This window comes from Carassius auratus, chromosome 34 (assembly GCF_003368295.1).
Source record: "Carassius auratus strain Wakin chromosome 34, ASM336829v1, whole genome shotgun sequence".
In the NCBI taxonomy this organism is placed as follows: Eukaryota; Metazoa; Chordata; class Actinopteri; order Cypriniformes; family Cyprinidae; genus Carassius; species Carassius auratus.
Window position 1 is genome coordinate 11,357,659 of NC_039276.1, and position 25,018 is coordinate 11,382,676.

A 25,018-nucleotide genomic window follows, 5' to 3' on the forward strand; every position below is an offset into this window, starting at 1 on the left:
CACATTAATCGTGTAGACATACACGAGAAATGTGTGCTTCATATGTCTTATTAGGGGTCAACATGAAAACAAGTCGAAGCGAAACAATATTTCGCACTGTTGTCCTTTTTCATATTGATAAACTTGACACTAAGTAAGGTAACGCTGACGTCAACAACCGTGTAGGGAAAAAGTAGGGAAAACAGCAAAGTGAGTGACAGCTTCAAAGGCCAATGGCGTTGTCCGCAATAGCTGTTCTTTTATCATTCGACCAATAGGCATCGAGGAAGGGAGGGGGTTAGGCAATTGGGCGACGAGGCGAAGTTAGGTTGACGAATGGAAACCAACAGAAGACTACGAGTTAAAAAATTGGATTATTTGATCATCTGACTGGCTTTAACGTTACAGGAACGGACTCGGATCACGTTAAGGGGACCCCGCGGATGATACTGTAGATTTTGGAGCCCGCCGTTACGTTTGGATGTGTTTCGGGAAGACCCCGCGTAACACGGATAGGTGGCGTAGATTAGCCGCGGCGTGCTGAGACCGAGTTCAAGAAATCACAAGTTGCACGCGCGAGAGGGAGACCCTTCCTCGCGATTCTTACTGCTGGCCGCCGAGAAATTTGGATGCTCGGATCTCCTATTATGACGTAGTTTGCGTTTCGTGACACGTTGTTGACTCAAGTGCAGTTACGTCTGATGAAAGAGGCCCTAAAGTACCTCGCGAAATAATAATTTAATATATTAATGGATGGCAGTCACTGCATGTTTGACAGAGTGAGATAGAGAGGATTAAAGACATTTGTCACTGGATTGATTTCTGTTTAGTTCAGTTTCCCAGGACAACCAGGCTATTGAAAAACTTTAATAATAATAATAATTTAGAATATTTAATAAATAATGAATTATTACCAGTGGTCGGGATTGACATGGCTTTTGATGGTGGAAGTCGCACCTCTGTATTGAATTCAGTAAGTTACCTCATGGAGTTGCTGTCTTTCACGTTTGATAGGATGTGATGAAAATATCTGTCACACCTTGAGCACCAAAGACGATGGACTTTATTGTAAAATACTTAAGGTAGTTAAGCAAAACAGCAACCTGGATGTTTGAGACCTGTTAAATAAGTCTTATTTATTCATAATATTATTAATCACATTCACTACTTACATAACCATATTGAGGGTTGTTCAACCGATGCTAAAAACTTCTCTCAGAGCATCTCTGATTTTCAGAAACTTCTCAATGTTGGTGGATTAAGCCAAGTAAAAAAAATCGGCTTTCTACACATAGGAGGAACGATTAAAAGCGATCTGCACTGAAAGTAGAAGTGTCTTGAGAAAGAACTAGAATCTGGTTTCTAAAAAAAATGGCAAGTGAATGCACCTTCAGTGCTCAGTATGACACTGATGACACCTTTCGCACTTCTAAACTCTCTGCGGACGAGCAGCGTGAGCGCGCGGGATACGTGAACGGCGGCTGCGCGTCCGTCGCGTCTTCTGCTTTCTTCGAGGTCATCGGCGACTCTCTTTACCGCAGAAAGTTGGAGAAGGGTTTCGTCCAGTACCGGGAGGTGCTGGCTGAAGATAAACGACTCCAGTCCATAGCCACCTTCCACGAGAAAGCACCCGGCAAGACACACCACACCCTGGAGGACACATACAGACTGGTGGCCGAGCACTATTGGTGGGAAGGTTCGGCATTCTGTCTTATAATATTGTTATTGTTTATTATTTATTTTAAAAATTGTTTAAATGGCTGTTTTGATTTAGTTTTAAATATGAACTTTGAATCAAATAATTTTAAAACCGAATGAATATTGACGATAATATGAATGATAATATTATCAGTAATTATACAATTTATATGTGAGCTTAATATACGCATTTATCTTTTTCTGATATATACGTCACGTGACTATTTGCGATGCAATAAAGTTTATGCAAATGAGCAGTGCGACTTCCAGTGAGAGTGCAGACAGTGGTCCACCACCTGACACCGTTAAAATCCGGCGGCAGAAACCTTTAGCTACTCAAATGTTGTCAGTGTGTGAACAGGGCGTTAAGCTTCAAATGTATGTGATTCTCAACTGAGAGTGAATGAACGGGTAGTAACTCTTCAGTACCAAAACTGATGTGAACTTGGAAGTTATGTCGTGTTCTGTTGATGTTTTTGTCCTGCTGACTGATGTTAATATGTCAGTCACAAAGGCGTGTCATTTTCTGTTTATCCAATGTTCTAAAGTGGCCCAGAGATATCTTACAATTTTATACACGTGACTTGCAGAAGAAACACTGCATTAAGCACTCAAAAAGTCACATTGTTGAGAAAATGTTGCAGCTCACAGAAAACCAGACATGCCCTAATTGTCAGTGTCTCAGATGTAGCATTTTCCCCTCACAGAACCCCTGGTTTGAGAGGTGGAGGTGCGTTACAGTTGCCTTGTTTTAGGATGACCAATATGCAACAGCATCTTGAAGGAGGATTTTAAGGTGGCACAAATCTCCATTATCTCCAGACTTCTTGTGATTTTTATAATACCTAAACTGCTTTTTGAATGTCAGATATTCATTTAGTTATGCTTGGTATTAGATGATAGCTTTGTGATTGAGCCTCTTGGCTGTTAACTGAAAGGCTGTTTGTTTGATAACCCTTGAAGATGAAGCGATCGATCACTTAAGACACTTACTTAACCTTGGGTTATTCCAGGAGCACTGAACATGTTATTTGTGTACTAAAAGCTTTGGCTAAATGCCTGCTTGCCGAATTACTGAGAGGACATAATTGATGGAGAGGTAAAATACACTGGCCAAAATAATAAAATAATAAAAGTTAGCAGGATGACGTATCTGTTGCTTCACTCTCTATTATTTGTAAACTTATACTACTTTATTACAAGAGTATCATACTGATCCAGGGACAATAATTTCATATAATAATCATAAAAAAAAGTATTTACAAATAAAAAAAAATGCTGTGTAGTCCATAACAGCCTATAGACACAGCCAGTTTTACTCGTTGAAATATTTATTTGTCATAAAATTATTACTTTATAATTGTATTAGAGTCTTACACACATGCTCTACAGATAATAGAGTCGTGCATTATTTTGAGTGATGACTGCTGTTATAAGAGTGGCTTGATGGAGTGCAGGAGATGCAGATAACATGACATTAACCCTTAAGAAAATTTCATTAATGCTGTCACGTAACAAATCTGTCCAAATATAAAATTAAATGAATAGATAATTTCTACATTGAATTAAAAATTTAAAGACTGCACAACTATAAATTGCCAATCTAAATAATTGGGTATCATGAAAATAATTATAATACAATAAAAACATTTATGTATTATCTGTTTCATGTATCTATTATAACATTTACGTAGTTTTATTTGCTTGGCCTTTTCCTTATAAAAGTCCAGAAATTTGTCAAGTTTTTCGTCGGGTGCCGTTTTAAATTATATGACGTCATTACATTGTTGTTTTGCCACCAGCCAATCGCTGCACTGCTGATCATCGTTTCGAGTATCGATACATATCCCCTTTTAAGCCAACACATGAACCTGCAATTATCTCAGATATCTCAATCCAGCGATACTAATCATACACAACAGGTGTGTTCGAAGAACCCAATTAGCCGGATCATGATTAGCACGATGATATCATCTTGGATGTGCAATTTGATCTCGGATGTAATAAGCGACGTACGAAGAACGGGCCCCAGGTCTTGTTGTGATGGGTGTAATAATAGTAAAATGAGCTTTTGGTGTGTGGTCATGTTTTCCCTGAATTGCACCATAAGAGATTTTTTAATGCATCTTATCAAGGTGTTTTGTCTGTGCCACACAAAGAGTTTACTAAGTGAACTTGTTAGAAACTAGAAGAACAAGTACTTATAATATGGATAATATGCCACAGTCTAATTCAAGATTGTTCTAGATAAAATTTGTTATTCATTCTGATTTACATTTATTTGCCATATCCCTCGGTTTCACTTGGAAAACAGAATGCTGCTTAAAACTTGCTGTATATAATATTAAGAAAAAAAGTGTTTACCACACTTAACCATTGGCAAGTTTCTCACACTGAAGTATTGACCTATGCAGTTACTATGAGATGAGCGCAATGGAGCTCTTGGTTCTAAATTGTGCTGTAATTTTCATTGCTAAATAAAAAATTAACCTGCTGCAAAACAAGATTCTTGTGTTGGTTGTCGTCTGCATAGTTTGCTGACCTAATTGTAGTCCTTAATGTGAAAGTGAAAGAGAATGGGGGATGCCCACACAGAAGTTAAACACAGCACTTACACACAGAACTGATCTACTTGTGGAATTAAGAGTGGTCTAAGAGCACTGACATTCTTCTTTGCATAGACTAATAATTTTCATAATACATTTTGTTCTGTTCTTCCTTTTAGGAATGTATTTTCAGGTCAGAGACTATGTCTTTGGCTGTGAGGAATGTCGACGGAGTCAGTCTGAAAGATCAGCAGTAAGATTGGCTTTCCAAACATAATTATCCATATCTCAGTCAGGATAGCTTGTTGTTACTTACATTTCACTGCTGGTCATATGCTTATCCATATAACCATGTATTTGACAAATAAAAATCTTGAATCTTGTATGTTTTGAATTTATGTCTTACTTTCACTTTGTATCTGTCTCCAGTGTTCTGATGTCGGACTTATCTCCAGGATTGTGGAATCGCATAGTCATCAAGTCTTAAGTAAGCTCAATAGCCAACGGGAAGCAGGGCTCTTCTGTGATATCACATTGAAAACTGGTGGTGGCCAGTCTTTCGTCGCCCACAAAGCAGTCCTTGCAGCGGTGAGCGAGTACTTCCAGGAGTTATTTACTGAAATGGACTCAGCCACTGATCCTCAGTCACATGTTGATCTCACAGGTATGGTGCATTATATATTTAGGATAAACCAGTTTCAAAATCAGTGCTTGTTCACACTTCTAAATTTAAAAAGGCCATTACTAAAATTGTCTCTAATGTCGATTTCTATTTCTTTTTTTTGTAAATTTTTTAAAGGATTTCTACTTTCATGGGCAACCTAGAGTATTAAGGAATATTTAAGTTTACATAAAAATTGTGATTTTTTTTAAGGACTGGAGTCAATAAAAAGAATTAATTTTAAGAATGAACCTGCCACATTTGTATGTTCGAGCAGATCATCAACCTTTAGACGGTCTTTAAACCCTGTGACACAGCACATTTATATCTTGTATTTTATCCTTCAGGGCATTAATCAGTTATCGTTTATGGTTTCTCACATAGGTTTCAGTGAGCAGAGCTTGCTTGCTTTACTAGAGTTCTCTTACACGTCTACCCTCAATCTGAATTTGGACATCTTGACAGAGGTTTGTGCCATGGCTCGCCATCTACGCATGTGGCCTGCCCTTGAGGCCTGCTCTGCTATCAAAAGGGAGCGAGAGACTTGTCAGTTACGTTCCAGAAAGCACAGTTCTCCTGCAGAACTAAAGAATTCAATGCATGGACCTTTCAGGAAAGACCACACCTCAACTTCAGGAGGGAAAGTGGGACTCAGGAGGAGGAGAGAGGATGAGCAAGGAGAAGGCTCTGGGTCTTCCTGGAACATTCGGGCACAGCACAGAGAGCACACTGTTGATGAAGTTACAGAGGAATCTGAAACAGAAACCTCAAATCCTCATTTGCAATGCCATGTCCCGTCCAGTTATCAGGTGGAGGAAAATGGCTTTCCGTGCAGCCCAAATCGCAGAATGAAGCTTATGGACTTCAAATCTCCATCCTGCAAGAAAAAATCATCCTCGCGCCCCGTATCTTCAATCATCTCAACTTCTCCTTGCACCTCTACTCGTTCTTCCTCTCCATCACGCCGTCTGCTTCGGTCCTCACCTGGCGCTGCACTTGCTTTGCGCAGACTCCTGCCCAAAATCAACCTTTCTACCAAAAGAAAGAGGAAGTCCTCTTCCTACCGGTCATACAAGCCCCAGTGTGACTTCTCCGTGACTCCATCCCAATCTCAGGCAACTTCTTCGACCCATGGTACCTCAGTAAATGTAAAGAAGGAGGATGTGGAGGAGGAGGTATGCAACACAGTCCTTCAGGATGAGGTGCACAGCCCTCGTACTCAGGAGAAATACCGTCTTCTTAGCTTCCTTGGCTTGCAGAGGAAATCATTAGTGCCTGGTCAAGAGGAACTGTCTGGCTGGGGGCAGAAAAAACGGCTTAGGAAGTTAAAAGTCAGCGATTATTCACTCACAGCACGACGTAAACCTCGTGCACAAGGCGTCCCATTGAGTTTCGGAACTAGTTTAGGAGTGCTTGCTGCCGTTAATCCCACTCTATCCCTCTGTGATATGAGCAGAATGGACTTGCTGAACAGACCAGTGAAAGTGGAACCTTGGAACCAAGAAAGGTCCAAAAGGAAAAGACATGATCCTGCAGGGCAAACTGTGCAGCCAATTGCAAGAGCTACACGTAGCAGGTCATTGCTGCAGACAGACTCCAGTGCAACCGATCGACTACTCAGACGCCACCACAGAAATCAAGATAAAGCACCTTCCCAACCTGCACGAAGAGGAAGAGTACCAGCACACAATACCTCTTCCGCTTTAAAAAGCACTATGCTCAGGATAAAGCAGGAATCTTCAGACAGTGCCATCCTGCAACCCATTCACCGTCGCAATACTGCCTACAACCCCCAGGGAACTTCTCCTAAAGCACCAGGACGTAGGGGTCGCCCACCAGCAGATCGCACAGTAAGGGTAGCCACAACAAATTTACAGCACACAAAGCGACACAAACCTGGGCGCCCCCCATTAGACAAACCTAAGAGCTCAAAACAAATAGAAAGCACGACAAAATGCAACCATGCTAAAGGGATGCCACAAGCAAAGCACAGCAGAACTGAAAGAGGAACACAGGTGAAGGAGAACAGAAAGATTAAGGAATGCAGGAATATAAAAGACAGTCCTGAAGTTCAGTATGCCATTGTGAACTGGGATACTTCCAACCATCAGCAGCTTCACAGCCATCCCCTTTACAAAATGATAAAGGAAGAACCAGCTGAGCCCTTGCCCCTAACCCAGCCATTCCCAACCAGTGACTCCTTGGACCTGGGCAAGCGTCAGAGCAAACCACCTGTCAAACTGTTGGATCAAGGATTCCTTTTTGGCTTCTGTCGGCCACCAAGTGCCATTAAACGGGAGGAGGAGAGTGTGGACATCTACCTGACTCGGTCAGTCTCTCATGGAAGTAGTTCCAATTGCGATTCATCACCTGGCATGGTGAGAAGAGATCGGGTTAGGGCCAGGATTCTGCCAGACCGGACGGGTCTAAATGGGCCTCACTGGGCCGGACTTGGCAACAGGCACTCACCCTTTTCCCAAAGGACTGCTATTCGAGTAAAGACCGAGAGGGATGAAACAAGAGTGTCCCAAGGGTCACAGGTTAGCAGAGTCCCCAGACACTCCCAGGTCAGCAAGAGGAGTTGTAAAATCAAGAAGGAACCTACAAAGACACAGGTGAAATGTTATTTATTTTAGTTTTTTCCTCGTGCTAGTAGTTGATGTTTATTCTTATGACAAAAGCATGTTATGTAACCGTTTTGTAAACTATAATGCACTCTGGTTTAGGGAAGTAGTACTCAAACGGCAATCATAGAAAATAATGATATTACTTTTAAACTATTAATAAGCACAAAATGTCACTTAAAAAGATAAAATACTTTCTGTTTTTTGTCTTTTGTAGAATGTAAATAAGCTGCTTCCTCTGAGCAGTCGCCGCTCCGTCCTACTGGAAACCATCCGACAGGCACGTCTGAAACAGCAGAAGGGTCCTCACAGTCAGGCCTCCAGTGGAGCACATGTCTGCCTGCAGTGCAAAGCCTCCTACAGGGACTGTGATGCCCTTATTATGCACCGGATCAGGCACATTGAAGGCAAACACTGGCCCTGCCCGGTATGCATCATGTCTCCTGAGGTCCTGGAGGTGCTCCCTTCCCTTCCCAACAATGTACCTGTCTGCTGAATAAAGTTTATTGTCAGGGGTGCACATAAGTGGTACGCAGGTGCACATGTGCGACTTAAATAAAAAATGTAATGTGTAAATATGTAATTAAATACAAAATAAATAAATGCAATAAAATGATCACTATTAATATTTGTTTTATTATAGTCACTTAAAGAGTCACATGTCATGCGAATACCAATCAAATCTCCAGGTGCTCTCATGAGAACCAGACCGATAAACTTATGTGCACCCCTGCTTATCGTTATTATTGCAAAAAAGAAAAAAAGAAAAAGTAGCAGAGCAACTGCGACCAGAGCTGCCACCTAGCAGTCTGCGCATGTCGAGCATATTGATAGATCAGAGTAGGTTTGAATCTGCCTCGCAGAATTTCTTAAACCCATCTCTCTTTGCTCACTCCATCACTTCAGTCTACTCTCTCTGATTTATAAAAGTAACAAAAGGTCCAAAAAAAGCACTACAGTAAGTTCTCATTTCCCACACCGACTTCTATATCTGGCTTTAATATTTAATTCTCTCTCTTGCAGCTGTGCAGCAAAACTTTCTTCAGACAGAGAAATGTGAGGAATCACATAAGGACACACAATCCCAAGATCTACAAATGCCGCCAGTGCATTGCTGCTCAGTGAGGTCAGTCTGTGATCCAGACATTGTCTCAATATTTTCGTAGGTTTTTGCATTTCCATGAGAATTTAAATGTTTTGTCTTTAATTTTAGGTAAAAAGCCACAGGCTTAAAAGAAGAGGAGCAAAGCTTTGTTTCTTTAATTATTAATGCTGTAAATACCAATGATCTGTGATGTATGACAATGAGGTTTATGTAAATAATACTATGATGGTTTAAATTGTCTTTTTCTTCACAATAATTATTGTTGTTATTTAAGTAACTAAGCTGTTAAGAAGTTGCTTTGCAATTGATACAGATGTGTTGAACCAGAACTTGAACTCATGGTGTATTTCTCAGGGGGGCGGAGCCTGGTGGTCAAGGTGATATATGTATAATGAGATTGTGAAGAATGCTTTAAATTTGTTACTACTAATTTAATTACTACAGTTGTTATAACTATTGTTATTATTTTTTATAAATGGCATAGTCTTGAGTGCACTTAATGTTCGCTTTGTTTTGGAAACCTAAGAAAGATGCAATGGACTGGGATGTACTTGAATGATGGTTGAAGTGGAGCCAGTGGACTGCCCTAAATGTGTGGTTGTCTGGCAGTGTTTAAGAAAGCCATTACAGAATTAGTCAAGAATTTTAAAACTAAAGTTTGTTAACTGGGTTAGATTATTCAAAAAATCACAAGATGGTTAACCTGTGTTGGTTAAATACCATTATTTTGGTATGCACCATTTTCTGAAAACATTTGAATGTGTCTTTTAAATAAGGGAATCCCAAAATGTCTAATGTGATTTTTTTTTCTTTCTTTCATAATTCCTTGTCTGACTTTTTATGCATATCCTTCTTTAGCATAAAATGCAATGGACTTATATGAAGAAGTTTTAAATGTTGAGGTGTTTTGTCTGAAAACACAAGTTTAAAATGTAGAATGACTAAATAGCCATATCAATTTTGAATTAAAAAAATTTACACTTCATGTCTGTGTACTTTGGTATTTTGTCTTGTTACACTAGTGAGTGCACATGCTCAAAGTAAAAAAATAAAGCATTAAATATCGAACACATTTAAGACACTTTTTATTGTATCAGGTTTTTTATTGTATCATAATTTAACATGCATAGCAGTAGCAAATGTGTAAGAAAATGTTCACCACTTCTGCTTTGATATTACATTTTAACAGCACTTAATTTGATGTTAAAACATTATATATTGTTAAAATGTTTCAGCAAAATCTGTAGCAGTTTCAGATGACTGATACTCTGAAATGAAGGCATCTAATAAAGATATTCCACACTAACTCCCATTTGACTACTTTATTAAGTCATTAAGCAGTTTCCTTAAAAGATAGGAAAGGACCTGAAAATTTAAACTTGAGACTTCTGATATTGCTCTTTTGTTCATATGAACACTTGAAACCATGTAGGAGAGACATAAGCTCCACAGGTTTCTAGAGACCAGGTTGGTGCAAAACATCTGTGCGTTTTCTGGGGCAATGTTGAGTTGAGAGTTAGTAAGAGGTCAGAGTTTGGGATAGTCACCAGTACTGACACAGATGGTATGGTAACATTCATCAGGTAGAGTGTGAACAGCCAATGCCTCAAACTTGTGCAGACATCACTGCAGCCTGGGATGCTTTGGTCCTGTAGGTTTAAATAATATCAGCTTCAAATGTGGGCCGATGTCAGAGAAAGATTAAAGAAATTAAGGGCACTTGATGAAAAGCAAGAAGTTATTGCTAATGTTCAGTGACATAATATAAACATTCTATTTAGTTACAATAATGTTACCTTTTATTTTTTTCAATAAGTGTTAATATGCATCAAGAAGGCATTGGATTGTAAATATCTTTACTGTCATGTTTGAATAGTTACAAAAGATTTCCGTTTAAGTTAAATCATTTTCATTAAGTAACTTTCTTATTTCAACACTGACAATAATAAGAAATATGCACCAAATCAGCTAATTAGAATAATTTCTGAAGGATCATGTGACACTGAAGACTTGAGTAATGGCTGCTGAAAATTCAGCTTCATCACCAGAATGGATTACATTTTAAAATAAAATAAAAAAATAAAATAGAAAACTTTAAATTACAATAATATTTCACAATATTACTGCATCTCTGTATTTCTGATCAATGCAGCCTTGGTTAACAAAAGGAGAATTCTTCTAAAAACATTTAAAAAGCTCAACACAATTTTAGCATTTCTCCCCCTGATTCCTGTATGTTTGTGACCTGGCCAATGTAGGACACTTTAACATATTGCTGGTTAGTGTGATGTCAGCATGCATATGGTGGCCATTTCATGTCAAAAAACCCCAAAGCCATGAGACATTGTATCAGTGTGGTGTCATGCACCGAGTAAAGGAACAACTTTCTATATCAAACACAAACAGCAACTCTAAATGTCTTGTTTTCAATTGGACTTTTACACACATCATCTCTGAGTCTGGCCACTGTGGGGCAGCATCTCTCAGGTTTTGCAAATTAAATTTTAACTTTTATATTAATAATAGAAAGGCAAACATTATAACACGTTCTCGTTTTATTTTTATTGCTACTAGTTCATATTAATGTAGCAGATAACTAATGTTAATAAATGGAACCTTATTGTAAAGATTTTTCTCCTCAATAAGACAGTTTAGGGTTGCATTCTTGTCTGTAGCACAAATGGTGCAGAACAATATATTTAAATAAAGAATCGTCAACGGCACCCACTAAACTTCTTTAGGATTGAAAGAAGTTGTGAGGGAAGGATTCTTCCTGTATGTATTTCTTTCGTAACCTCACTCCAAGATCGTACAGCTGTTGCATGCCCAGTGTGGTCAGCTGACCTGGATAAATTCCACCCTATGGAAGCAGAAGACATTCTTTTTCTTAATATGACAGCTTGGCACATTTTTATTTAAACACATTTAAGTATCTTTACATAACGTCTGGTATGAAACGGCAATGTGCCATCAATCCACTCTATTCCAAACATGCACTTAAACGCTACACAAACATGCCTGAAAATGACACTATACGGCCAAGCCTACGTGGACACCCAAACACAAGCCATACAGTGTATATTTGTTGAGCATTTTCACAGAAAGATGTTCATTATTTGTTAGAATATGGTTGCAGGGATTTGCTACCATTCAGACCCAACACTGAGTAATGGGATTTTAGGCACAATGGGGTTCAGAGCTGAGCTTTGTTGCAGGTCTATCAAAATCTTCTCTACCAGACTTAATATACCTTTTTCTTTTTTACCTCACTTTGTGCACATGCAAGCATTGCCAAACTGTTCCCATTTAGTGGAAATCACACAAATCTCCAGAATTTAATGTTTGGAGTAACATTAAAGGAATGAAAATGTATTCACCCTCAGGCCATCCAGGAAGTAAATTAGTTTGTTTCTTCACCTGAGAATTTGGAGAATAACACTTGCTCACCAAAGGATCCTCAGCAGTGAAAGGGTGCTGTCAGAATTCAAACAGCTGATAAAAACATGACAATAATTATTCTGACGGCAGAGGATCCATTAGTGAGTCAAATTCACTACATTTCTCCAACTCTGCTCCGATGAAGAAACAAACTCATCTACATCTCTTGAATGGCCTGAGGATGAGTACATTTTCAGCAAATGTACATTTTTGGGTGAACTATTTCTTTACTATTTGTGTGGACAGTAATGATAAACCTGCTAATTAGATTGGTTACGGTCCATTTTAAACCAAATTTCCTTTTCAATATAACAGCTGAACCCTTTCTAACACTGTGTGTGTAAAAACTCTACATTGTTCAAGAATTTGGCACAAATCTATAAACACAAACTGACTGTCAGTATTTTGGCTGTATAGCTGTCCTCCACAGGAGCTGGGGGTCTTTTGATGGGGAAGAAGTTCTCTTTGCAGGTGCATTTTCAGTTTATCTTTATTATTCAAAAGTGTTTTATTTGTTCATCACAATTTTGACAAAGTTAAGGACCAATATTTCTTTAGGTATATTTAATGCATACAAATGTATATATCAGGGTGCTGAAGCCTTTTTTATTTTATTTAAAAAAATAAAAATAAATAAATTAATAAGGGACTTAAATCCTGCCTGTACACTCCAAAGCCCTTAAAACTGTCTCACTTGTGTCATTTTTATGATATTTCCTTGATTTTGTAACCTGTAATAGAATTTTCAGTTGTACTTACTTTGGAACTGGTTTTGTATATTCTTAGTTATAATAATAATAATATAGTAATAAATAGGTTAACCATGTAATATCTAATTTATGGGCTGTTGCATTAATATAATATCACTTTATCATTGCATTAATATAACATATTAACTATGAAGCTGGCACTGAGGTATAGGCCAAATTACAACTTTCACTGTTATTTATTTTTAATGTGCACTAGGATAAAAGAATGTGAATGAATGTGTCATAGTACTGGCTTGTAATTTTATAATATGCAGAAAAAACAACAAAAGAACTCCATCACGCATGTTTTTATTACTGCTGGGATGTTTTTATTGTGTACTGTTAACAGATCAGAAGAAATGAGACACCATGTGACCGCAGAATGAAGTGAAATAAAGATCAGATGTCATTAACTGTGAAAGAAAGATTACAGTACCTAGACTAACTCTAATCTGGTCATATTGTTTTTAATTCTAAGAACTCCATACACTAATCCAACATTAAATATAACATATGAAGGAATAGAGATGACTACATCAAAAGACTAAACAACGTTTTGAAAGGTAACACAGTGACAGTAAATCATTTTCCTGAATACTGGTACACTCTGACAGATAATTTCATTTACATTTTAATGAACAAGCTGTTTGTTCTTGCCCTCTTATCTTTTTGATCTACTCTTTCAAGGCACTTTCTACAGGCATACATATGTTTTGTTTTCGTTCAATAGGCCTATTTATTTATTTATTGCCTTAATGCCAAAAATGATTTGAGAGTTCCTCTGTTTTGATATCTCATTTAATATAGCCTCACTTCTTTAACCAATAATTCTTGTGTCTTAATAATGCACACATATTTGCATTCCTGGTAAGTTTATCATAATATTAAGAATATCTTGATTCACCAATTTAATGCTATTTATTTCACATAAACTTTTCTGTAGTTATTTATTGCTAATAAATTTCATAAATCTTAGTAAAATCATCACACAATAAGGCATGGTATTTTTTTTCTTTCTTTTTCTTTATTTATTTACACTTATTTCATTTATTTATTTTGCAATGATTTTTATTAAGATGTGTTTAAGCGCTTTATTGCTTTTTTTGCTCAGTGTTTGATTGGCGGGTTTTAAATTACAGAACACAAGAACCTACATCAAAACTACTTTTCCTAAAATATGAACATTATCAGTGTGCAAAACTATCAAGTACTATCTTGTAAATCCCACAAAGTTATTTCAGTAGTCCTTTTATCTTCCATTCAACCATCCATTCATCTATATATTAACACTCTTTTATTCAGGATTATCTGACCCACACTATTAAAATGTACATGCACTTTCAACAACAGTTTCAATGAAACCAGAATGATACAGATTCTCTCTGTCTTACACACTCCCATTATCCTCTGATTCATGGTATTATTCAAGCCTTTCTTATCTAGAAGAAATGAATTATCCCATCTCGTATTACCTCCGGGGTGGTCCTTTAATCCAACCTACACGGCCAGATCACCTGGTCTGTCTCGGTTACTACTAGTACCGCTGGTCTTGCTAAGCCGGCGCTTGTCTCTGAAGTAGCCTGGTTGGGGGGACGGCGTGGAGGGGGCACTTGGTGTCATATCACCCAGAACTCGAGTCTCAGGACTCTCGTAACTCATCTGCAGGAAGTCCACAGCCGGCTCCAGATCATCGTGGCTGTGGTGATGCCGCTCAGTGGCCATGTTGACAGAGTTCTGCTGGTGGGCCAGGCGGTTGGTGAAGGGCTGGCAGGATTGGTGGATGTGATGAAGGTGATGGTGATGCAGATGCGGTGGTGATCTCGGACCTTGGCTTGACGCTAGGCACTGGTTGAAATCTGGGGGTGGGGTGCACGTTTGGGAGGGATGTTGCTGAGCTGTTTCACTCAGTTCCATTGGAATACTTGTCTTGCCAAGTTTGGCTACAGAAACAACATTAATGCTTTTGACATCACTGGCATTTTTTTCGGCATATTTTCGAAGGCATTGCTTGCACTTTTTCCATCCAAGGTGGTACAGTTCTAGCACACTGAGGAGCAGTGAAACACCTGCCACTGCCAGCATAAACACAATGAAGACGTTTTTCTCAGTTGGACGGGACATGTAACAATTCACACGGTTGGGACAAGGCGACATGTTACAAGGATACAGAGCATTCAGGAAGATCCCATACATCATGTACTGGATAACAATGAAGGTCACTTCCATGACCAAGCGGATCACAATACTCAGGATGTACGTCTGCAGCAGCGCCCCCTTTAGGTGGATATTTGTCTTTGGAACTTTGAATTCCTCTTTCTGTTCCAAATACTCCTTCTCTCCTTTGTTCTCTTCACCCTTCTCCTCATGCTCCTTCCGTTTCCGCTTCTCCTCCATGCGGACAGTGTGCATGGCATGGCCCATGTAGATGAGGGATGGTGTTGATACGAAGACGATCTGCAGCACCCAGTAGCGGATATGGGCAATGGGGAAAGCTCGGTCATAACAGACGTTGGTGCAACCGGGTTGCAGTGTGTCACACATGAAGTCGGACTGCTCGTCGCCCCACGATGACTCCGCTGCCGTGCCCAGCACCAGGATACGGAAGATGAACAGCACGGTCAACCACACCTTCCCCACTATTGTGGAGTGCTCCTGCACCTCCTCCAGAAAATTACCCAAGAGACTCCAGTCCCCCATCACTCCACACCAACACTATTGATGCAGAGAGAGAAAAAAAGAAGAAAAAAAAAAGAGGAGATTGGCATTGAGATAATTTTTCAATACCAATGAAATGCATACTACTGAAAAATAGCAATGCAAATACAAATGAAAAAAGTTTTGTGCAAAACTGTTTGTTCCCTCTAGGATTTTTTTTTAAAATATTTTTCTTTGTAAAAAAAAAAAGAAAAGAAAAAAAGGGGGGTTATATATGGTTATATTGTTCATATATGTGTTATTTAACAGATTAAAAAAAAGTCTCTCTCTCTCTACATAACCAATCACTGTAATAATTTAGTCTGAAGATGGCGCTGCTCTGTTGGTTTATGTAGTTGACTGGAGAGATTATAATACGGCAGGGGTGTCCTGGAGGACCACTGTCCCCTTCAGAGTTTAGCTCCAACACTAATTAAACACACCTGAACCAGCTAATCAAGGTCTGTTCAGGCATAAAAAACTTCCAGCCAGGTGTGTTGAGGCAAGTTGGAGTTAAACTCTGCGGGACACGGCCCTCCAGGACCGAGTTTGGACACCCCTGCAATATGGCAATCAAGATTTTTTTTTTTATATATATATATATATAAATATCAAAGGGATTTAATTTGTGCATGATATTGATGTTTATTGTTTTATCATTTGAAACAAATTTAAAAACGTATTTTCTGTGAAAAATGTGCTGTCAAATATGAAGACACTGCATCTGAAAAGATCACGTGCTGTGTGTCATGATACTGTATATTGTATATTTACAGTATAAGGCCTAAGAGGGGAGCACTATGAACTTAAACACAGACAGGACTGTACTAATTTTAGTCTGGCCTGCCCTATTTTTCGGGGTAGGATGGGAACAGTGGTCTTGGCAGGGTAGATCAGGGCAATGTGATGCCAAGGGCCCTGAGAACCGCCTGTCTGAATGACCCTGTCCAGGACTAGATAGGGTGATCATTTTACCACATACAGCTGTCTCCCAACTACATCACGTGTACCAGCCTTTGTGCTTCTGGTTTTGTCCCTGCGTGAGTGATGAAGCTATTAGGATGCTGCATGGACTAACTGAATTTCTCAACATAGAGTCAAATTAAAATAAATTGCTGGGTCAGTGTTCCAAGTTCAGACAAATATTGTAGGCTGAGAAACCAGACCAGACCAAACCAGGATTATATATATAAAATTTATTTTTTATATTTAAAATAGATATATATATACAGTGCCCTCCATAAGTATTGGAACAGTGAAGACAAAATTGTTCTGTTTGCTGTGGAGTCAAGAAATCTGTAAATATGATTAACGATGAATATGAGACAAAACTACAGAATGTCACATATTATTATTGGGTGATTCAACCCAAAGAAGATCAGCACTTTTAGAGTTTCATCTCCCTATCTGATGTGAGCATAAGTATTGGAACAGTTGCCTCACAGGTCTTTCTTATGTTCAGCTGTGTTCTGCTGCATTAATTCTTTAGATATTAAAACCAAGGAATGTGTCTTATCAGTTATATCCATTGCTTCTGCATTCTAAGTCTTGCATTCCATGATGACACACACAAACCAGGATGAAGATGAGGAAGCAGACTCTGAAAGCAAAATCAAGCAATTTGGATGCTAAAAGAAAAGAGGAAGTCTATTAGAACTATAGGGGGGAAAAAAGGGCATGGAGAAATGACGACCTGATCGACTGAGAAAAACAACAGTAGTTGATGACAGACAAATCATAAAAGCTGTGAAAATGAACCCTAAAATCATGTCTGTAAAGTCATCAACAACCTCCAGAAAGCTTGGGTGATGCTCTGTCAATCTACAGTCTGCAGGAAAATTTGACACAAAATTACAGAAGCTACACAGCAAGATGCAAACTCTGATCAGCACAAAAAATAAAAAGGCTAGATTATTCACAAATGTGACCCAGTAGAGTTTTGGAACTGAGATGATGGACAGATGAGGTAAAGATTAACCTCTATCTAAGTGATTGGAAAGGAAAATTGTGGAGAAAAAAGGTAACTGCAAATGATTCTAAGCTTGGTGGAGGTGGTGTCATGACATGGGCATGTGTGGCTGCTCTGATTGCATGCAAGGCAACTAAATATCAGCTTTTAATCTTTTACATCTGCCTTAAATTCAACTGTTCCAATACTTATGCTCACATCAAACAGTGGGATGAAGTCTAAAAGTGCTGTCCTTTTTATTTGGTAAAACAGGTATGTGTCGAAAGACCTAATAATAATTATATTATATATTTTCATATTTTAATCATACTTGCAAATGTCTTGACTTCACAGCAGAGAAAGCATTTTTGCCTTTCCTGTTCCAATGTACTTATGGAGGGCACTGCTTAAATATATATATATAAATACCATATATATATGGTAGTAACCAGAATAACAATTTTGGGATAAAAATGGCTGAAAGTTTGTTGAAATCAAAACAACTTCTTTAGCATTTAATTTATTAAGCTATGTCACACCATTAATTTGAATATAGATAGTATTTTTTTTTTAATATATTTTATGAGCAAAAAACAAAACACAAATTCTTTCCTAAAGAGATGATTTTATAGTACTGTATATTCTATATTATTTAAAGAAGTAAATACTAAGAACAAACTCCTTCAAAAGTTTCCCTTCTGTTTCTCCAAAATGTGTCAAACGTGACCTCAGGTGTATTAATCTTCGACATTAACATTAACACTGTCCAGTGTTGCTTCCCAAAATAACATAATGATCACTTTCTCATTTCCGTAAATGCCAGTCCAGACACTTCAGTCTCCCCTTCAATAAATCACTCTAAATTCCAGTCATTTTATAAAGCATCTTGTTTATCTCTAAAATAAGTAGTTAATTCTAAATGAAGTTGATACTATTGATCTATCAGCTTTAGTTGTAAAATCAGTGTGCTCTGACACACACAATCTTGTTTTAGGGTCTCTACGTGCCTGTTTTAAATTGTTTTCTTCAGCACCAGTTAAGGGTACTTGGAAAGGGCTTTCAATTTAATGTTATTTACAGGAGGTTGTCAGACAAATACCCATTCAATCTCAAAGGTTTTATGAAGCACTAACTGCAGCCACACAGTAGAGAGTTATCTTGAAAGTGATGTGGTTCTGTGCCTGCCTGTGCTCTCACACCCATCTTGTACCAAACACTGTTTTTTTCTGTACAAATATGGACTGACAGTTTGCAAATTTTGCATAGAGGCCCATCTACCTTTTCAGCAGATGTAAAATAGTCAAATATTTACAGTTATGATCTACAGTTAGTATAGTGAGAGTTAATCCAGAGATGACAAAAAAGTATGTAAATTCTATAATTTAATACTAATACTAATAATGTAATACTAATATATCTATAATTATATAAAAAAGTCAATTTTATTTTATTCACTTAAATGCATTTTGTACTTTTTACTACCTTTAAAGGTCCCATGATGTGGATTATTTTCTTTTTTTTTAATGTTTTTTTTTTTTTTATCTTTCCTGAGGTGTACTTATATTGATAGTATGATTTTTACATTTAGAATTAAAAAATAAAAGGCATTTTTGTAACCTGATTTTAGTCCTCTGGCTTGAATGCTCTGTTTGAAGGGGCGTTTCTGCTGTGAGATTCAGAGTAAACTGTTGTGATTGGCTGACACCTTTGCATTTGGCATGCGCATTACCCATGCCATGACACCACCTGCTTATAAATTATATAATTTCACATGCTGTGTGTCATGATACTGTATATTGTATATTTAAAGTAGGGCATGGGAGGGGAGTACTATGAAACACAGGTGTGACTGTACACATTTTTTTTTTTTTTCAGCATTATTCAGAGCAAGATAAACTGGAGTGACTTTGTGTCAGACATGTGACACTTTGCTCACATCTGATTGGGCCTTCATTAAACTCAGACCTAATTGAGGCGTATGTGCCAGAATGGGGACAAAGGTATTGTAGTAATGTAAATTATGTAAAAAATTATGCGTTTTTTGAACCACCAAGCATGTGAGCACGTTCAAGTACATCCCAAAACAAATTCAAGACATTGTAAAGGAGCGTAATCAGACCCTTTTAACACACACTGAATGGTGATATGCTATATATATATATATCTTGTTTTTGTTTTTAATAGGCATCCAAGCAAAAGATAATGACTCCCTGTCACAATTAGTAAAAAGTTTTGTCAAAAAGCTTTTTTTTCCTTTTTGTTTTCTTTTTTTCTTCTTTGGCAGATGCTGTGATAACCAACTTCCCAGCAGCAACAGAGCTGGACTTGAGGAATGCAGTTGGGAAGCATTTTAAACAAATAAAACCAATAATTTCCTTTAAGTTCACTGTTGGCTGTTTGTTTTGTTAAAATACAGTACAGACCAAAAATTTGGACACACCTTCTCATTCAAAGAGTTTTCTTTATTTTCATGCCTATGAAAATTGTAGATTCACCCTGAAGGCATCAAAACTATGAATTAACACATGTGGAATTATATACAAAACAAAAAAGTGTGAAACAACTGAAAATATGTCATATTGTAGGTTCTTCAAAGTAGCCACCTTTTGCTTTGATTACTGCTTTGCACACTCTCGGCATTCTCTTGATGTGCTTCAAGAGGTAGTCACCTGAAATGGTCTTCCAACAGTCTTGAAGGAGTTCCCTGAGAGATGCGTAGCACTTGTTGGCCCTTTTGCCTTCAGTCTGCGGTCCAGCTCACCCCTAAACCATCTCGATTGGGTTCAGGTCCGGTGACTGTGGAGGCCAGGTCATCTGGCGCAGCATCCCATCACTCTCCTTCTTGGTCAAATAGCCCTTGATGCCTTCAGTGTGACTCTACAATTTTCATAGTCATGAAAATAAAGAAAACTCTTAGAATGAGAAGGTGTGTCCAAACTTTTGGTCTGTACTGTAAGTAAACCAACAAAAGGGTTAGTCTTTGTTTTTTGTCATTTATCCATAATGTTAAGTGAGATAAAATCTAAAGTTGTTAAAAATTCCAGATTTTCTTTATTAATATTTATATTTAAATGTATTGTATTTATAAAATTTTATTTTGTCATTATTTTCTTTTGTATTTTATAATCATTTTGTATTTTCTTAAGTTGTCCGAGTTGGTAAAAATGTTATTTTGCTTAAAAGCTGTATATTTCATTTGTTTGGATGGATTGCCATTTTGTTGTCTATTAGTTGTGTATATGTCGGCATTCATTAGCTGTCTATTTGATGACTAGTCTATTCTTGGGCTATGGTTAGACGTCTATTAAATTTTCACTGACAGCCCAAATTTAGCCTTGTTTTAGCCTGGACGTCTGGGCTGTATTTAGATGGCTAATAGACGTCTTTTAAACAAAAAATTGCTTGCTGATATCAGATGCTTTAGAGATTACTGTAATTCAGAGATGGGAACTCAGTAAACACGAGTGCATATGTTGTGTTGGCAAAGGCTGGTCAGAATGGCATTGGTGGGAACGGAATCTTAGATGTTCATTAAAAAAACAAAACACAGAAGGAGGACGGAAATATCCATCTGATTCACACTGACTGGGCAATCTCTGTCGCCAATGTGCTCTCTCTCTCTTTCTCATTCTGTCTCTCCATTTTCCTTTTTTCCATCTTCATTTTCTTCTTCTCTTAGGAAGCAATTTCAAACAATATGATTTTCTTGCTACTTTTAAAGGAAACGAGTCTCTTAGGGTGTTTTCTTTCCCAAAGAGAGCAAAAGAACAACTCAAGATAAGAGTTCATTTGTGCTGATTATTTTGTATCTGGTTAATGCACAAAATCATAAAACCTGAAAACGGTTAGAGGTCAAAGTATTTCATGAAGACAGCAATGGGACTTTAATGCACATACACGGGTTTGTGAGATGAATGACAGGGAAGAAGAACTTTCACCTGTTCTCATATGATTTTCTGTTTGTAAAAGAAAAGAGTTGACATTGGTTATGACCATAAATGGCTTTTAATGTATATACTCACACATTTACTTGAATGTAGATTCATAATTTAATAATTAATAAATAATATAGATGGATGGATTTGTTTTATAGTGAATGTAAATAGCCCTTTAATAACTTAATCTGGTTCCAGTGGAAAGGTGCTTATGGATCAGAATCTAAAACAAACTTTCCCAAACTATCCCTGAACTTCTTTTATATTGTTTGTTAGGAATCATCGGAGCTTCCCTTAGCCCTTAAGGACTCTTCATCTGTTCTTTATGACTCTAGCCACTGTCAAACATTCAGTAACAAAAATAAACTTAGAAGAACATGCAGCCTCACATTCCCATTTGCATCAGTTTAACAAGCTGGGAACATTGGCACAACACCTTTGAAACATTCTAGTAGCACTTCACAAAGGTGCCAGGCACTGTTGGCAAGCGAAGGCATGCTGGTTTTTCTCACAGTGATCACACTGGTACTCACACCATAAGAGGCACTGCAATGGCCACGCATGAGACTGATTCCTTAACTCTGAATAAATATTTATTTAAGCCCCTTCCCCTCAACCTGATGGCAGGGACTACCAGAATCAGCATGACACCACAGACTGTAGTCACATCTTTGTCCCATTATAACCAGAAGAGTAAACTAGAGACAAAGACAAACACTGTGGTTTATATAGTTCTGCTTATAAGTTTATTCCTTGCAGAATCTGCATGATGTTTATCTTTTTTTTTTTCAAGTACGAAGGATGATAAAAATTGCATAAATTAATTAATGAATGATAAAGCTATTGTCACCTAAATGTACAGTTTAAAAGTTTAACTTTCAGTTTAAAAGTTTAGGGTCAACAACATTTTTGTTGTTGTTTTTGAAAAATGAATATATTTTCATTCAGCAAGGACACATGATACTGCTTAAAAGGGACAGTAAAATCATTTAAAAGGTTACAAGAGATTTCTATTCTAAAGAAATACTGTTCTTTTTAACTTTCTATTCATTAAAATTTGAAAAGCTGTTTTCAACATTAATAAGAACAAAAAGCCAAAAAATCAGTTTAATGAAACACGAATTCGAAATTATGATTTCAGAAGTATCATGTGCACATTGAATAGTGGAGTAATGGCTGCTTAAAACTCAGCTTTCTATCACTGAAAAAAATTACATTTTAAAATATTATTAAATTGTAATAATATTTCACAATATTACTGTTTTACTGTATTTTTGATTAATTGCATGCAAAAGCATTAAAAAAACTTTCTAACTCCAAATTTTTTTATAGTTTAACATATATTCCACATGACAAAGCGATAAGTAAATTTAAACAAAGTAGCATGTATATATTTACCCCTGGCTCTTAATATACTGTATTTCTTCTTTAAGCATTAATGAATGTAGTCTTTTTACCTTATAGGATAGAATGTTAATTAAATAAATAGAATATTTGGTAAATGATGTAAACATCTGTTGCTGGTTTTTAGCATGGTAATATATACATACAACCTGCTTTTGTGTTTTCCTCTTTAAATAATCATGATTCATGTAGACAATTGTCACAATAACTGGACAAAGCAAACTATTATAATTTTTTAGTGGAAGTCTAATCCTGTGTATTCATTTGTGTTACCTGGACTTGAACTTGCGTACCAAGTTCAAGCTAAATGCATGCTTTAAAGACAAAGGACAGAACAACTGTTTAAGCCAGGCATTCCAGGACTCAAGCTTTTGCCATTTGAAGTGAGAATAATCTTCTCCTGACTCGGCCAAGTGCAGAACCCCATTATACAAAAACACCAGCACATATCATCGCCTGCCATCCAGTGGGATCCCTCATATGAGCCATGAAGGCAATCGTTTCTCTGCTTGTCAGGCTGCTAACAGGGTGATGTGTTTCCTTACATGGTGGTTCTGTTTCTCTTTTCACTGTCAGAGAAACTGCACTGATCAGACAAGGTCTTGTTAATCAAGACAGGCACTACTTGTCATCACATACAGGGCTTCTGCACTTTGCAAGTGTGATATGAAAGATATATTTAACATACAATGACCCTTAAAATGTATTTGGACGCTTAAGTCACACTTACAAATGTATGAATGTCACTGCATTAAATAACAAAACAGCAAACCAATAGGACCAATATAATTTTCACTTTTAAAGCAAAAAAATTGCCAGGTTTTAAATAAAAACATGGCTGAGAAAAATGGAGTAAGGTCTGAAAGAAAAAATATACCGTCATTTGTTTGCAGTTGCAACTTGGTTTGACATTTAATTTAATTACATTAATACATTTGTAAGTGTAGATTAAGTGGGGCCACTGTACATAATTATACACGCAAAACTGATCTGATCTGGACACACCAATCACAGCACAGGTGATTTAATTCATATTCCTACTTAAAATAGTCTAGACAGTCAGTCAGATACGGAAATAATCTTTGGCCAAAGTACCATAAAATCATAATCCTTTATAATGTCAAAAGTGATGTCATAATGTTTAAATGTAATTATACTGGATTCTAAATGATTATTTGTGACAATGTAACAAAAAAGTACACTATACCTCAAAATTATGGAAATAAATTAAAGAAGTAAAAAAAAATAATACTATTGAACTATTAAAGTGATGCATAAAAGTTCATTACCTGCCTGACTTCTGACTTCTGAGACTGTCTTTGGTTGAGTCTTCTGTGGTCTTGTCCTCTTCAGATGAATGAGTGGGGTGTTATTCTGTGGCCCGGGGGTCCTGTAGATGTAGCCCAGCTCTGGTGTCTGTATGACAGTGGGGATATATACTAAGCAATGAAGAAAAATGGCAGTGTATCTCTATGCAAAACTGTAGTATGCAAATACTGGAGTTCATAAATAACGCAGACCCCCTCGTGCCCATCCCACTGTGGGAATAGAGCACTCTGAGAAATGCTATCTCAGGGAGCAATTCAAACCCCCCTCTACTCTTCCTCCTCCCCCTCTCTTCCTCTTTCCTTCCCCCTCTCCTTCTCTCTCTCTAGTTGCCCCCCCCACCCCATCCCTATCTACAACACCCCCCGCCCCCGCCCCCCCACACACACCAGAATGCCTTGGTGGCACTCTATTCTGGTAAGAAGAATACCAGCGTGTAACGAGAGGAAATGAGATTGTAATAGAACACAATGGCTGTTCTTCTCAGGCTGGTTGTTGGTGATTTGATGCGTTGTGCTCATATCACTGTGTGTTTGTTGAAGTTTGAAGTTTTACACAACTTTTATCTTCACCATGCACTTCCCCATGTAAACTTTGACCTCCATTTCAACAAGTAATTCTCTCTTTCTGTGTATATATTTATAATTGTATGATGAAATAGCCTTGTTGTGCAGTTTTTGTTTAGAATGCAAGGGCACACTGGTTCAAATGCTGATGTAATTTAACTAAAACTGTTTTTTAAGAAATAAGAAAAATATTAACAACCAGATAGCCATTGATCACTGTTTAAAATTAGCATTAAATTAACATTTCATATTAAAGAGAAAATAAAATTGGTTTTATGGTGGGTGATTGGACATTATATTTACACTAATTTGCAAATAACCACATGAATGGGTGAGTACAGTCAC

General features: G+C 37.5%; 2 protein-coding genes across 4 annotated transcripts; one reads left to right on the top strand and one right to left on the bottom strand.

The window, feature by feature from the left end:
* The first annotated feature begins 257 nt into the window (after window positions 1-257).
* Window positions 258-9,598, top strand: LOC113053176 (uncharacterized). 3 transcript variants are annotated; one of them, XM_026217986.1, is made up of 7 exons: window positions 258-1,675; window positions 4,403-4,476; window positions 4,653-4,887; window positions 5,269-7,499; window positions 7,726-7,989; window positions 8,532-8,634; window positions 8,722-9,598. In XM_026217986.1, the coding sequence occupies exons 1-6, from the start codon at window positions 1,351-1,353 to the stop codon at window positions 8,631-8,633; spliced, it is 3,231 nt and encodes a 1,076-aa protein (XP_026073771.1). In that variant the 5' UTR covers window positions 258-1,350; the 3' UTR covers window position 8,634; window positions 8,722-9,598. The 3 variants fall into 3 exon arrangements, with proteins under 3 accessions (XP_026073771.1, XP_026073772.1, XP_026073773.1); XM_026217987.1 differs by having other exon boundaries at window positions 7,726-7,965; XM_026217988.1 differs by having other exon boundaries at window positions 259-1,675; window positions 7,726-7,935.
* Window positions 9,599-13,106: 3,508 nt separating this feature from the next.
* LOC113053177 (gap junction alpha-5 protein-like) lies at window positions 13,107-24,371 on the bottom strand. Its single transcript, XM_026217989.1, has 2 exons — window positions 24,071-24,371; window positions 13,107-15,512 (listed from the first exon to the last, which is right to left on the bottom strand). Exon 2 carries the CDS (start codon window positions 15,495-15,497, stop codon window positions 14,298-14,300), a length of 1,200 nt encoding a protein of 399 aa, XP_026073774.1. The 5' UTR covers window positions 15,498-15,512; window positions 24,071-24,371; the 3' UTR covers window positions 13,107-14,297.
* Between the last annotated feature and the right edge of the window lie 647 nt (window positions 24,372-25,018).

Bases quoted from the DNA above. Each gene is read 5' to 3' on its own strand.
- LOC113053176 (XM_026217986.1), top strand. From the start codon at position 1,351: ATGGCAAGTGAATGCACCTTCAGTGCTCAGTATGACACTGATGACACC. The intron at 1,676-4,402 runs GTTCGGCATTCT...TCTTCCTTTTAG, and splicing joins CGAGCACTATTGGTGGGAAG to GAATGTATTTTCAGGTCAGA. The intron at 7,990-8,531 runs GTACCTGTCTGC...TCTCTCTTGCAG, and splicing joins TCCCTTCCCTTCCCAACAAT to CTGTGCAGCAAAACTTTCTT.
- LOC113053177 (XM_026217989.1), bottom strand. From the start codon at position 15,497: ATGGGGGACTGGAGTCTCTTGGGTAATTTTCTGGAGGAGGTGCAGGAG.